Source organism: Talaromyces proteolyticus, assembly GCF_021365285.1.
Source record: "Talaromyces proteolyticus strain PMI_201 chromosome Unknown BGW36scaffold_10, whole genome shotgun sequence".
Taxonomy (NCBI): domain Eukaryota; kingdom Fungi; phylum Ascomycota; class Eurotiomycetes; order Eurotiales; family Trichocomaceae; genus Talaromyces; species Talaromyces proteolyticus.
This window is the reverse complement of record NW_025764286.1, coordinates 1,281,418-1,293,739: the sequence shown is the minus strand read 5'-3', so window position 1 is coordinate 1,293,739 and position 12,322 is coordinate 1,281,418. Positions and strand designations below refer to the sequence as shown.

The window sequence follows — 12,322 nt, the reverse complement described above, 5'->3', positions numbered from 1 at the left end:
TTAATATAAGAGCGACAATAGTCACCAAAATTGTCTTATTCTTAGATGGTGGTAAAGGAATGATTCGACTCCAGCCTTGCCCAACGTAGTCACGTGATCAGGATGCGAAGCTAACCGCAATCGTGCACTAAGCGACGCACAACGGGCCGCTTCGAATTTCGCTCCACCAAGCGTTTTTACTCGCCGGCTTTCAATCGATCTCCTTACGACGACCGACCGCGCCCGCACGTCGACATCTCACGACTCTCCTCCTCTCCTCGGTCAACATATCACAGCATTTAGAGAGGCAAGATGCGGTACATTCACTCCGAGGAGACGCTGCCAATCCCCGACAATGGTAAGCATTTCACCGTCATTTTACATAACTTGCCCAATCCTTGTCCCTCAACAAAACTCGAAAAGAGGGACTCTCTTCAACACCTTAGGGGTTTCCGATCTTAAGGAAACTTGCTCGATATTTTCCTGCCATTATATTGAGTTTTGAGAGTTATTTCGAGCGGACGCATTCCAATATATCGGAATGTCGAGTGTTAAACAGGGCACAGCCATGGTTATTTGGCTTGGAAGGAAAACAATGCTAACTGTTCTGCAATGCAGTGTCGATCCAAATTCGTTCGCGAGTTGTGACCGTCGAGGGACCCAGAGGCAAGCTTAGCAAGGATCTTTCCCACATTGCTGTTACTTTCGGCCGTCCCAGCAAGAACATCATCTCCATCCAGCTCCACCATGGTGTTCGCAAGGGTGTTGCTACCCTCCGTACCGTCCGCACTCTCATCAACAACTTGATCATCGGTGTTACTCGTGGTTTCTTGTACAAGATGCGTTACGTCTATGCTCACTTTCCCATCAACGTCAACATTGAGAAGAACAAGGAGACCGATCTGTTTGAGGTTGAGATCCGGTATGCTACTCCCAGTCCTTTCGATGGCTTGTGTTTACCCATTTTTGGGACATAAAATATCTGAAACCCCCCGTGGGTATATGGCAGACACGAGCTAACGATTGTGCTCCAGAAACTTCCTTGGCGAGAAGATTGTGCGTCGCATTACTGCCCAACCTGGTGTTGAGGTCGCCATCTCCGCCAATGTCAAGGATGAGCTTCAATTATCTGGCAACTCTTTGGAGAATGTCTCCCAGAGCGCCGCCGACATCCAGCAGATCTGCAGAGTCCGCAACAAGGATATCCGAAAGGTGAGAATATTGACTGATCTGTCTTGAAACTCTTTGTACTAAATATTTATATCTAGTTCCTTGACGGTCTTTACGTGTCTGAGCGAACCAACATTATTGTCGAGTAAAGGAAAATAATTACGATAATGGTGTATGCTTTATGGGGAGGTGTACCTTGAAAAAAACAATCTGTGATATCAAGGAAAGAGATGTTTTTCATTCTTTCCTATTTCGGTTTCGCAATGAACAGATTTTTATGTAGGAGTCTGTGGCGAAACTCCAATAAAAGATGCAATGGAAACCATGAATTTTTTTGTTATATTGGGCATGATGCGCTTCGCATTACTGGCGTGCAACCACAGGAACAAATCAATTCTCAGTGGAGATGATTTAGTACTGCTCATAAGCCTATTTTTAAGGTGTGAACAATGTCACTAATTATCATCGTCAGCTATTGATTAGCTTTGTAGCAACCGTCTTAAAGTGTATTATCCTTCCCATTACGGTTCGTAGACTCTTTAGTCAAGACTCACGCGCCTTGACAGAGGAATATGTAGCATTTATGAAAGCGATACATCAAGAATTTATCTGCTTCTTCATTCGAACAATAATGCGTAAGGATAACTTCTCAGATATCCTTAAGAAGCCCTAAGCCCTATCTACCCCATAAAGGACTAGTGCGATATAGGAGGGGGGAAAGTAGAAGTTTTGATTCGCTGACAGTCAAGGCAGCTATTAATCATCAGCTCATCATTCATGATCACATGTAAATAGTAACAGGACCACGACTCACTTCCCTAGCTTCCGATATCATAATTATATTTTCAAGGCGTGAAATATAATATCATATCATTGAACATACTAGACTGGTGATCATGTAAAGGTGACACGCTACAAATCCATCCTTTTTGGCCGTGTGAAGTCAGTCAACATAGCTATACTCTGGATATTACGCATATTTGACGAGCAAATACTAGCAATGGGCATCTGGCTAAAGTTACGGGCCTTCTTTACTGGAACCTTGGCGATACTGTGTGATGTAGTGCAATTCTGGGAAGAAGTATCCTCTATCGCCTGTCTTTTGCGTTGTTAAAATGCTGACGACTTTGACAAGAAATGGGTTTCTTGGTGGAGATCCAGATCCCCTCGTGAGCAGATATCGTATCATCTGGCCAACGCGAGAACATTTGAGGACTGGGAAGAAGGTGCCTATCGACTAGATGAGTTACTGAGCACTGATCTATGGTAATCTAAAGATTCAGGTACATGCTACTCTTTGAAACCTATATGCTAATTGTCATCGACAGGCGACAGAACCCAACGAGCAAATATTATGATTACCGACTTATCTTCCAGAGACTCGAATCCATTCTAAGTGCCAGGGAAAACGAAGATGTCCTGACTTTGGTTAACATCCTGCGCTCCGGTCTGGTTCGCAATCTTGGGAACATAACTTCTTTGAAATTATTCAACCGTGCTTATGCGGGTACAAAGCTTCTAATTGACGACTATATCACACAAGTCGCTTTGTCAATTCAATATGTAACGTCTCTACAAACTATACCGATGCATGCCAGCGGTTTTACATCACAGGCAAAGCTGGAGTTGTTACATGATACTCGACAAGCATTCGGGAGAACCTCTCTCGTCTTACAAGGTGGGTCTACTTTTGGTCTGTGTCACTTGGGCACTGTCAAAGCGTTACATCTTCGCGGCCTTTTGCCTCGTATAATTACAGGGACTGCAACAGGGGCCTTGGTTGCTGCTCTTGTGGGTGTCCATACGGAAGATGAGCTTCTGGATTTTCTGAACAGTGATAAGATTGATCTCACTGCATTTGTTCGGCGGAGCTCTGCTCTTTCTGCCGGCGGTGGTACAAATGGACGAGATACCTGGTTTCAGACAGCTACAAGACGCCTACGGCGGTACGTCAAGGAGGGGAATTTTCTCGATATCCGGGTACTAGAAGAATGTGTGCGAGCAAATGTTGGTGACATGACCTTTGAAGAGGCATATGCAAAATCCAAGAGAATTTTGAACATTACTGTAGCCGCTTCTGGAAAAGGAACATTTCCCAATTTGCTGAATTACCTGACAGCGCCTAATGTGGTGAGTGCTAATCTAATTCAATTCACTTAACTGCTATGTACTGACAGATGCCAATGAAATAGTTGATTTGGTCTGCTGCATTGGCTTCAAACGCATCTTCAAGGGCGCTGTACTCTCCAGTGACTCTTTATTGCAAGGATGAGACGGGTACAATTGTTCCATGGCCCCATACGCAAGACGTTACCTTTCGATCATGGCGCCAAGTCAATCTCAGCGGGCGTGAATCACCCTTGGCACGCCTAGCTGAGCTGTTCAACGTCAATAATTTCATCGTCTCGCAGACTCGGCCCTTTGTCGCCCCATTCCTGAACTCTGAATCCCACCCAGGGCAGCGACTCACTGGCCAACGAAGCTTTACCAGTTCTCTCATGCGCCTGGTGATGCTGGAGCTTCGTCACAGGCTCAAGCAGCTTGACTACCTCGGTTTTCTACCAGGGAGCCTACGACAGCTGCTCATCGACGAAAACATCCCCGGGCCGAGCCTAATCTTGATTCCGGATCTAACCACTAGCGATCTATTTCAGCTCTTCCAGAATCCTACCAAGGCCGGGCTAGATTATTGGATCCTCAAAGGAGAGAGGGGTGTGTGGCCTGCAGTCAGTGCACTCAAGGTTAGATGCGCAATCGAGATCGAATTAGACCGATGTTATCAGACAGTGCGAAGACGGCGATCGAGCGACATCAGTCAACAGATTGGTGGGACTAGTAGTCGACAAGGCGCAAATGAGGGAGTGCCACGAAAACGGAGATCCACCGGCCACGATCCGGAGTAGTCAGCTTGTACACTTGAAAAAATAGTTGAGAATTTATTCTGCCTGATATCTTATTGCATCCTTAATGGATGGGCAGGAATAGGATGACGCCTGGTAGTACATTTCACTTGTACCTTATCTGCAATATGGAGATGAAAACACCTGAATTCGATTTTCAGTGGGGGCAAATTTTTTTTCCACATGCTGGTTTCTTACACATCCAGATATATCGGAATCTACGCGGGCAATGATCGTCACCATAGTACACCATTGTGCACTCTATAGCTGTTCTTGTAAACCTTCCGCTATATAATAGAAAACCATCTCCTCGATGCACACTTTCCTTAGATCGCTACATTGGTAGCACGTCCAAAGTTCGATCTTAGGAAACTTTGACGCTTTTCCAACATATACTAGTACTTAGTCTGCTTTATCTCTGTTCTATGTTCGTCTCAGGGTGAGCAGTCTGCACAGCCACACGGAAGATCCGAGGCCATCCGAGCCACAGGACATAATAATAATCATTGTGCCGATTGGCCCATCGTAACCCGCTGATGGCACTAGTGGAGATACGGTTCTTGGCATTGTGGCTGGTGAACAGGGGGAGAGGAAGGCATGGTGGGTCAGCTTCGGTTTTGGTACAAGTGCAATGTATCTAATGCAGCAGGCCCCATCTTGGCGCCGTCTGGTTGGCCCGAGTCCTCTTGCAAGGGGGTCTTGGCATCGTCAGCGGATCCCTGAATTGTTGGGTCAGCCGCCAGCGACTCCGCAACAATCATAATAAATAGTTATTTGAGTCGGTCAGCTTGACTTGCGCGGTTCGCGCCAGATCACTCCCTCTTTCTTTCCCAATTGTGTCGCTCCCTCGCAGGCAATTGCCTTCCTCTCATGGGACTTATTCTCTGAATACGCGTCTTCCTACCCTGCTGTGCTCAATTGTAGCTCTCTTCCATTCGTTGCGCCATATTCTTTTGGTCTTTTTGCTCAAGTCATTTTGAACCTCGTTATGGCGGCCCTGGCACCCCAGCAAAGCTTGAGCGAAATGAGACAGTCAGGAGCGACCTCTGGTAGGCTATCAACCTGTTCCTAATACGCTCAATCTGTTCATAATACGCTAATAAGTACTGTTTTCCTTCCCAGACCATGTCGTTCCAGCGCTCAACGGGAAAGAGGGCAGCGCCAGCCAGCAGCATCTGGAGGTGATATGCGGGCCTCTGTTGAACTATCAGCGCATGGATCTTAACGAGTCATCGACTTGGTACGGCAGCGTTCTCATCGTAACAAATCCTAGCCACCTTCAACCACATTTGATTCTGCGTACTACAGGTCCTGTGTCGGAGAACGACCACGGCACTGAGACTCAGAACCAATCTACGTCAACTTTTCAAGCCACCAAGATTTACGAAGACTCGCATAAAGCCTTTTGGAGATACTCTCTCTCGTTGCCTTTGGTTGACTACGAAGCGCGCTGGGAATACACCATTCCAGGCTTCCATTATGTGAACGGCTCGGAAACCCCAGCATCATGGTCTTTTTCGGTTCCCGCTCAAAGCCAATCTATGCGTCTAATGTTCCATTCCTGCAATGGTTTCTCTGTTGGCACCGATACAGATAGCTGGGCTGGCCCTGCTTTGTGGAACGACGTTCTTCGGGTTCACTCGAAGCGTCCCTTCCACGTAATGATTGGTGGCGGCGATCAAATTTACAATGACGGTATTCGTGTTGACGGGCCACTGAGAAAATGGACTGAAATTTCCAATCCTCACAAGCGACGAACTCACGACTTTGATGGAGCTCTAAGAGAAGAATGCGACGAGTATTACTACAACAATTATGTGCGATGGTACGGGCATGAACCCTTCAAGACCGCCAATGGACAGATTCCCCAGATCAATATTTGGGATGACCACGACATCATTGACGGATTTGGATCCTATACAGACCATTTCATGAAATGTGCCGTTTTCCGCGGCATCGGTGGCGTGGCCTTCAAGTACTACTGTCTATTTCAGCATCACATTGCTCCCCCAAAGTCGACATTTACCACAGACGCACCAGTCATTGATCCTCGTCAGTTGGCTGACACATTTGTTCTTGAGGAAGAACACGAAGACCCGAGATGGATTATGGGCTTGAAACCTGGTCCGTATGTTGAGGAAAAGAGTCGCAGTCTGTACATGCGCCTGGGTAGACGGATAGCATTTGTAGGCATTGATGCCCGAACGGAGCGCACGCGCCACCAGGTCAACTACCCAGAGACGTATGACGCGATATTCAATCGACTTGATCAAGAATTAGCTGGTGCGAATGGGGAGATCAAGCACTTGATTCTGCTTCTCGGTGTTCCCATCGCATATCCACGTCTAGCATGGCTTGAGAATATCTTCTCATCTCCATTGATTGCGCCAATTCGCTTGTTGAATAAGCGATTTGGTGTCGCCGGTGGCCTTTTCAATAAATTTGATGGTCAAGTTGACCTGCTGGACGATCTCGATGATCATTACACAGCCAAACATCACAAAGTGGAGCGCCGAGAGCTTATGCAACGTCTACAGCAGTTTTCGAAACGCCATGCAGTTAGAGTCACAATTCTGGGCGGTGATGTCCATTTAGCTGCGCTGGGTCGATTCTATTCGAATCTTGATCTACATGTACCAGTTGAGAACGATCATCGTTTCATGGTGAACATTGTCAGCAGTGCTATTACAAACAAACCACCTCCCAAAGCTGTTGCCAATCTCCTCGCACGAAGAAACAAAATCCACCATTTAGACCCTAATACGGATGAGACTCTCATGGCTCTGTTCGACAAGCAGCCTGGTGGCGTGGAGAAGGGCGCAGATTGGAACAATGTTACTATGCCCTCACGAAATTACGCATGTATTACAGAAATTGACACACCTCCGAATGGTGCTAGTGTTCAGCCGCATAGTCTAGTGCCGACTCACACACCCAAAAGCGGACATTCGCCTCTGCATACCGGTGAAGAGAATGTCGGTACAGTCCACGTGGCTGCGGATGGTTTCAGCAATAGCAGTGACCTGGTCGGTGGCTTGGATGTTGCCATCCGAGTTGAAATTGAACAGGGAAACAGAGACGGCAATACAGAGGGCTATGGTCTAAGCAGTAAGCATTCGCAACAATCGACCGTCGATGAACAGTGTCAACTAACGTTCTTCCAGTTCCTCCGCTGGTCGCGGCTCAGCAGACCCCCATCCCTTCTATTCCTGGTTCTACCCCTGGTTCTATCCCAACATCTCGTGCTGGGAACGAAAATGGGGTTTAAATAGCCTGTCTTACTACCAATATCTATGTCTATATCTATGTCTTGATTCCCTTTCCATATTCCTGTCTTGTATTTTCTTTGGTTTAACTAATACTCAACTATCTATGTAAGAGATGCGGACTTGCACAATTTTGGTCATTTAGTGGAAGTGACAGAATACAGCCTCGGTTGCGTTGATCAATCGAAGGACTGCTCAATGGTCTGGTTGATGGTGAGCAGAGAGCGCAGCGCTTTGAAAGTTCAATTAGAAAAGATAGCTCCAAGTGTGAAAAGCTGGATAGAGCTAATGAATTCGGCTAATCAACCATTTATCCTGATGACAATGAGGATTGCACGATATTCGGTGCAAATACTTCATCTCTAAGTTTTGCTAATCATGCGTTTATACACTATTACACCATTTTTAATAATGTAAAGATATCAGTATGGGAAGAAATATAATATAGTATATTTAAGGCTAATATATAAATTTATACTTTTGAATTCTCTCTTAAATCTTAATCTAAAACATGTTAAAGCACTTTTATAAATTATCCTAAAAGACCCTACTATAGGTTTTGGAATTGAGAATATATCAATGCTATAGGCTCATAGCTTAACATATTCTACGCAAGCTCAAACATATCACTCTATAAATAAAAAAGAACAAACAAACATTTAAAAGCAAACAATACGCATCTAAGACCAAATCATACTCCACATTAAGCTCACTTTTCCACATCCAGGCCAAATAGGCAGCTATGTTTGTCGATAAACTGTGGAGGACGCGGAGGCAGCTCATTCGCCTCCATCATTTTAGCCACGACGTTCTCACTATAGCGGACTCGGCCTTTGACCCCATATTCCTCCTGCGCGATCTTATAGTGACGGCGAATGTGAGGCTCAAGGTCATCCAGGTCCAGGAGAGGGTGGTCCTGGATGTAGCTCTGGAGTATAAACCAACTCCCCCCAACGCAGCTCAGTTCGTCGATAAGTAGGGCCAACGCCTCCGCAAAGCGTGCCACCGTGGGCACCTTTACTACGTCGATGTAGGCGGGAGGCAAGTGGCCTACCTCTGACGCTGGATTGTACTCTAGGAGGCGAGAATCACTGAGCGACATGTAGTTGGGATCATTTGGGGGGAGAGGGCCCAGTGTGAAGTCCGGCATCTTGAAAGGGTCCAGGAGGTTCTTACTCGAGAGAAATGTTTGATGAGAAGGAATTGTCTCCCAGGTAGGATTTGCGAGGCTATTTATGTATGTCTGCAGACTTAACTCGGGATCCCTCCAGGCGGCCATCGAGGAGGAATTATTCATCGTAGGTAGATGAAACGACATGGACGTCGAGTCTAAGACGATTCTATGACCGATAAAGGAGGGCTGGTAAGGATTTGATGCAATGATAGGGTGTGATACTTGAGAACAAAAGCATCACTCGAGTTTCATCAAGGGTAGCAGGCAAGGAAACAGCCAAGAGTCAGTTCCATGATTATCCATCTTCAATCTGTCAAAGACTCTTCAATCCCGGTCATGGGAAGAGAACAAAAAGTTAATATGAGATTCGTCAGCCATGTCAAATGACAGGCTGTCAGAGGTATACCTATGAAACAATGAGTTTCACCATGTTTAGTTGTTCCTAACGTGGCTAATAGATAGATGGATTGTGACGATCAAAGGGCTTTCACTTTGCTATATATGTGAGCCCTAGGCCCCTCTCATGTACTGTTAGAACAATCTTCCGGGTTCCCTATATAATCAGAATGCACACATGCCTTAGATCATTACATGGATGGTTCAAACTTGCTAGGAAGCATTTCAGATATATAGAGCTTTAATAGATTATATAATAATTTAGTTATATTAATAATATATTTATACCATAAATAACAATAATTAATAGATAATAATATTCTCAAGGACACCATTCTAATTTCCTAATCTTAGTCAGTCGTTCCACGTGACCAACGTGCGGCCCACATGGCGGTATGCTTAATTGACGGCCCTTATTACTATTGCATCTTATCTATCAATTGATGTCTTGATTTTCTTTTCCTTCACCCCCTAATCCTGCCCTATGAAGGCTTGCTCGAGTCGGCTTCTCGATATACAGGCTATCCTTTGACGATACTGGAATATTTGGAATACTTGACAGCCTCCATAATCGTTATCAGCTTGTCGAGTCCCCAAAACCTTGGTCAGATACCTTCCATAAGTTGCTAGCCGGTCCAGCCTTGTTCGTTACTCCAAATACAGTCTATATTTGCATTCTTGTGCGTGTCACTGCTTTCAGGGGCCAAGTCTGTGTAACATTCACTACCTGACCCCTCTATCCAGCGACTCAAGCATCATCCATCTATCCATCCCCTTATCAATGCCACTTGACCAGTTAGAAAAAAACAAGAGTCAAATTGTTAGCAAAAGAAGAATAGCTATAGCAGCAACAGGAGAGCAAGGAGAGGAGTACCGAAAGTCTCGAATAACCAATCGGCCGATGGGTCGTTCCTGCGACAAAGACTATCGCACTTCCCATGTCTTTACAGAGTGTTTCTTTCCATGACGCCCAAGCGAGTAAGAACTGTTGAAGGTTCGTGTTGGTTGTGCAAAGATCGCAGGGTCATATGCGATTTGCAACAACCTCATTGCTCTAGATGCGTGTCAAAAGGACTGCCATGTGAATATGGTGAAGTTCGTCTACGATGGTGTAATGGTGTGGCAGCACGGGGCCGTTTTGCTGGTCAGAACTTGCCTATATCAGTGCCACGGAAAGGGTGGAAAAGAAAATATAAGCAGGAAGGCTCATTCGAAGAAACCGAGTCGTCCGAACAGCACAACTATGACGAAGGAAGCCCCGATTCTCAGCAACTTGCGCTAGTAAATTGCAATAACTTACCACTGGGGCGAATTCAATCACCTGTGACAGTGGAGCACTTAATGCTCTATTTCGAGAATGTTGTGGTCGACCGTTTCAGTTTGTCTACAGAGCGGGTATCAATCAATCTGGCCTCCGTATACAAGGAGCCGGCACTTCGTCACTCTGTGAGTGCTGTTGCGAATGCACATCGAGTTATCTCCCTATGTTCCGATCGCCAGGACGTATTTATGGCTAAGAAGGAGGCTCGTTTAAAAGCTATTCGCAATTTTCGCGAGCTTCTGGAAGAGCCGAATCCGCTGCGAATGTCCAAAGCTTCTGCTCTCGATCTTTTCATGGCCAACGTCCTACTTTGCATCTTGGACGGGGTAATCGATCCACACGACGAGAGTGCCGCTACTTACATCCATTATCGTGGTGGAAGAGCAATTCTCGGTCAATTGGGGCTTCAAAAACAGTTGTTCCAGCAAAAGCGCGGCTTGCCAGCTTTGATGCTGTCTGTTTTTGTAACAATGGACTTGACATTTTCAATGCTAAGTGGCGAGATGCATTACTTTCAACCAGAGACATGGGCTAGCTATTCCGACTGCGATGGGTGGTGGGGAGTCCTTCAAGAAGGTGACCCTTTTTTGGAAATCATGTATATTTTATCGCGCCTGGCTCAGTTAGGGTACCTCGTACGCAAAGGCAATGACCCCACCTGCGCTGGTTTTAATGAGGAACTGGGTACTCTTTTGATAGCGCTGCGTGGCCACACTTTGTATGATATATCCTACGCCACCGAAGACGATATGAGCGAATCGAAAGAGTTATTAGCTGGGCCGCTATTAGCTTTACTGGACTCATCACAACGCCATTTGAATCCGGACCAATCGTGGGTTGTCTTCTGCATCGCATACCGCATAACGGGCCTAATATACACGTATCGCGTCTTCTACGGACTGGACGTTTCTGATCCACTGGTGCAAGATGCCACGCGCTTGGGAATACAAGCCATCTGCAATTCCCGGCTAACGGGCAAGTTATCACATTGTTTGCTCTTCCCAGCGCTTGTGATTGGGAGCCATTGCCGCACAAAGGAGGATCAAACTGCGATTGTGAACACGATGAACTCCACGGCAGCTTTTCTACGGTTTGGGTCTCTTCGTGTGATGAAAAATTTTCTTGATCAAGTATGGACGCAAGACTTGGGAATGCAGACCTGGTGGGAATGTTTTGAACCCATTTCCAAAGAGGCATTCCTATTTTGAAGGCACAGTTTGACCCTATCCAAGCTACTCATTAGTGTAAGATATAAACCAACAGCACGTCACGTCAACCATTTATTTTCGCGACGACGGATTGCCAAGGGAAGACTTTCGGTCAAGGCGCAGCGGCTATTGAGAAGTTCGTTGCTTCAAATCATCAGCTTCTCGAAGTTTTGCGGTGGTCGTGTTTTTTTTGTTTTTTTTTTCAAATTGACTTTGGGCTTGTTCTCGTTCTCATCGCCATTTCTTCATCTTAGCAGAGGGGCATATGGCAGCAACCCTGATGACTTGCCAAACAGTGGAACATGCTTTCTCGGTCTGAGTGCGTGCTGGTCACGAAGTATTTAGTATTCATTTAGCAAGAAAACATACCCGAGGCTTTTGTATACAACAGCCTCCCTCCGCCGTGATTATTCGGCATCGAAACCATTCCTATTTCATTCAGACAAGGCCCTATGCTTGATCTCAGGTTCTACCATTTCAGTGTATGAGATTAATCATAATAACAGTACCAGTATTAATCATTATGAGAGCGAGTCTAAAATTTAGGCTAGCCGCCGCTAAATCAAGGCCGCATATGTAGTATTATTACGATTAGATACTAGTTTAGGCAGCTCCTGCGATAGTATCCTCGTTCGCATTACAGCATGAATTTAATCCTTTATGAGATCGCTGTTCTCCACTAGAGCCGGAAGGGTAACGTTTTCCATATCAAATCCCGGGGACTTTTTCCCCTCATTCGGCTACAACCTTGGACATGTCAATCGTTCCTGTTCCAACCATAGCTCCTGTCTCTAGCCACACGGTCCAGCAATGCAAGGCTGCACGCTAGGCACAGCACAGCGCCGTGGCCTATCTAACTGCCCGATAAGGATAGAACCCATCTGCGCAATGCTTGTCTGGGCACCAGT

General features: G+C 45.9%; 5 protein-coding genes across 5 annotated transcripts; 4 read left to right on the top strand and 1 right to left on the bottom strand.

Annotated features, from left to right (window-relative positions):
• The first annotated feature begins 181 nt into the window (after nt 1-181).
• BGW36DRAFT_385750 (putative 60S ribosomal protein L9) lies at nt 182-1,734 on the top strand. Its single transcript, XM_046216950.1, has 4 exons — nt 182-337; nt 598-901; nt 1,014-1,191; nt 1,248-1,734. Exons 1-4 carry the CDS (start codon nt 292-294, stop codon nt 1,296-1,298), a joined length of 579 nt encoding a protein of 192 aa, XP_046068920.1. The 5' UTR covers nt 182-291; the 3' UTR covers nt 1,299-1,734.
• Nucleotides 1,735-1,919: 185 nt separating this feature from the next.
• Nucleotides 1,920-4,417, top strand: BGW36DRAFT_385748 (uncharacterized protein). Its single transcript, XM_046216949.1, has 4 exons — nt 1,920-2,230; nt 2,285-2,415; nt 2,478-3,279; nt 3,342-4,417. Exons 1-4 carry the CDS (start codon nt 2,150-2,152, stop codon nt 4,050-4,052), a joined length of 1,725 nt encoding a protein of 574 aa, XP_046068919.1. The 5' UTR covers nt 1,920-2,149; the 3' UTR covers nt 4,053-4,417.
• Nucleotides 4,418-4,821: 404 nt separating this feature from the next.
• Nucleotides 4,822-7,776, top strand: BGW36DRAFT_325667 (putative transcription factor btf3). Its single transcript, XM_046212720.1, has 2 exons — nt 4,822-5,098; nt 5,172-7,776. The coding sequence occupies exons 1-2, from the start codon at nt 5,038-5,040 to the stop codon at nt 7,319-7,321; spliced, it is 2,211 nt and encodes a 736-aa protein (XP_046068918.1). The 5' UTR covers nt 4,822-5,037; the 3' UTR covers nt 7,322-7,776.
• A 248-nt stretch (nt 7,777-8,024) lies between these two features.
• BGW36DRAFT_362583 (uncharacterized protein) lies at nt 8,025-8,465 on the bottom strand (the record flags this gene model as incomplete). The annotated part of the gene is made up of 1 exon (XM_046214386.1): nt 8,025-8,465. The coding sequence occupies one exon, from the start codon at nt 8,463-8,465 to the stop codon at nt 8,025-8,027; it is 441 nt and encodes a 146-aa protein (XP_046068917.1).
• Nucleotides 8,466-9,848: 1,383 nt separating this feature from the next.
• BGW36DRAFT_399779 (fungal-specific transcription factor domain-containing protein) lies at nt 9,849-11,414 on the top strand (the record flags this gene model as incomplete). The annotated part of the gene is made up of 1 exon (XM_046218560.1): nt 9,849-11,414. The coding sequence occupies one exon, from the start codon at nt 9,849-9,851 to the stop codon at nt 11,412-11,414; it is 1,566 nt and encodes a 521-aa protein (XP_046068916.1).
• Nucleotides 11,415-12,322: the final 908 nt, after the last annotated feature.

Coding starts and splice junctions, on each gene's coding strand:
- BGW36DRAFT_385750 (XM_046216950.1), top strand. CDS start 292: ATGCGGTACATTCACTCCGAGGAGACGCTGCCAATCCCCGACAATG. Junction 338..597: donor GCTGCCAATCCCCGACAATG/GTAAGCATTTCA, acceptor TCTGCAATGCAG/TGTCGATCCAAATTCGTTCG. Junction 902..1,013: donor CTGTTTGAGGTTGAGATCCG/GTATGCTACTCC, acceptor ATTGTGCTCCAG/AAACTTCCTTGGCGAGAAGA.
- BGW36DRAFT_385748 (XM_046216949.1), top strand. CDS start 2,150: ATGGGCATCTGGCTAAAGTTACGGGCCTTCTTTACTGGAACCTTGGCG. Junction 2,231..2,284: donor TAGTGCAATTCTGGGAAGAA/GTATCCTCTATC, acceptor GACTTTGACAAG/AAATGGGTTTCTTGGTGGAG. Junction 2,416..2,477: donor TTACTGAGCACTGATCTATG/GTAATCTAAAGA, acceptor TGTCATCGACAG/GCGACAGAACCCAACGAGCA.
- BGW36DRAFT_325667 (XM_046212720.1), top strand. CDS start 5,038: ATGGCGGCCCTGGCACCCCAGCAAAGCTTGAGCGAAATGAGACAGTCA. Junction 5,099..5,171: donor ACAGTCAGGAGCGACCTCTG/GTAGGCTATCAA, acceptor TTTCCTTCCCAG/ACCATGTCGTTCCAGCGCTC.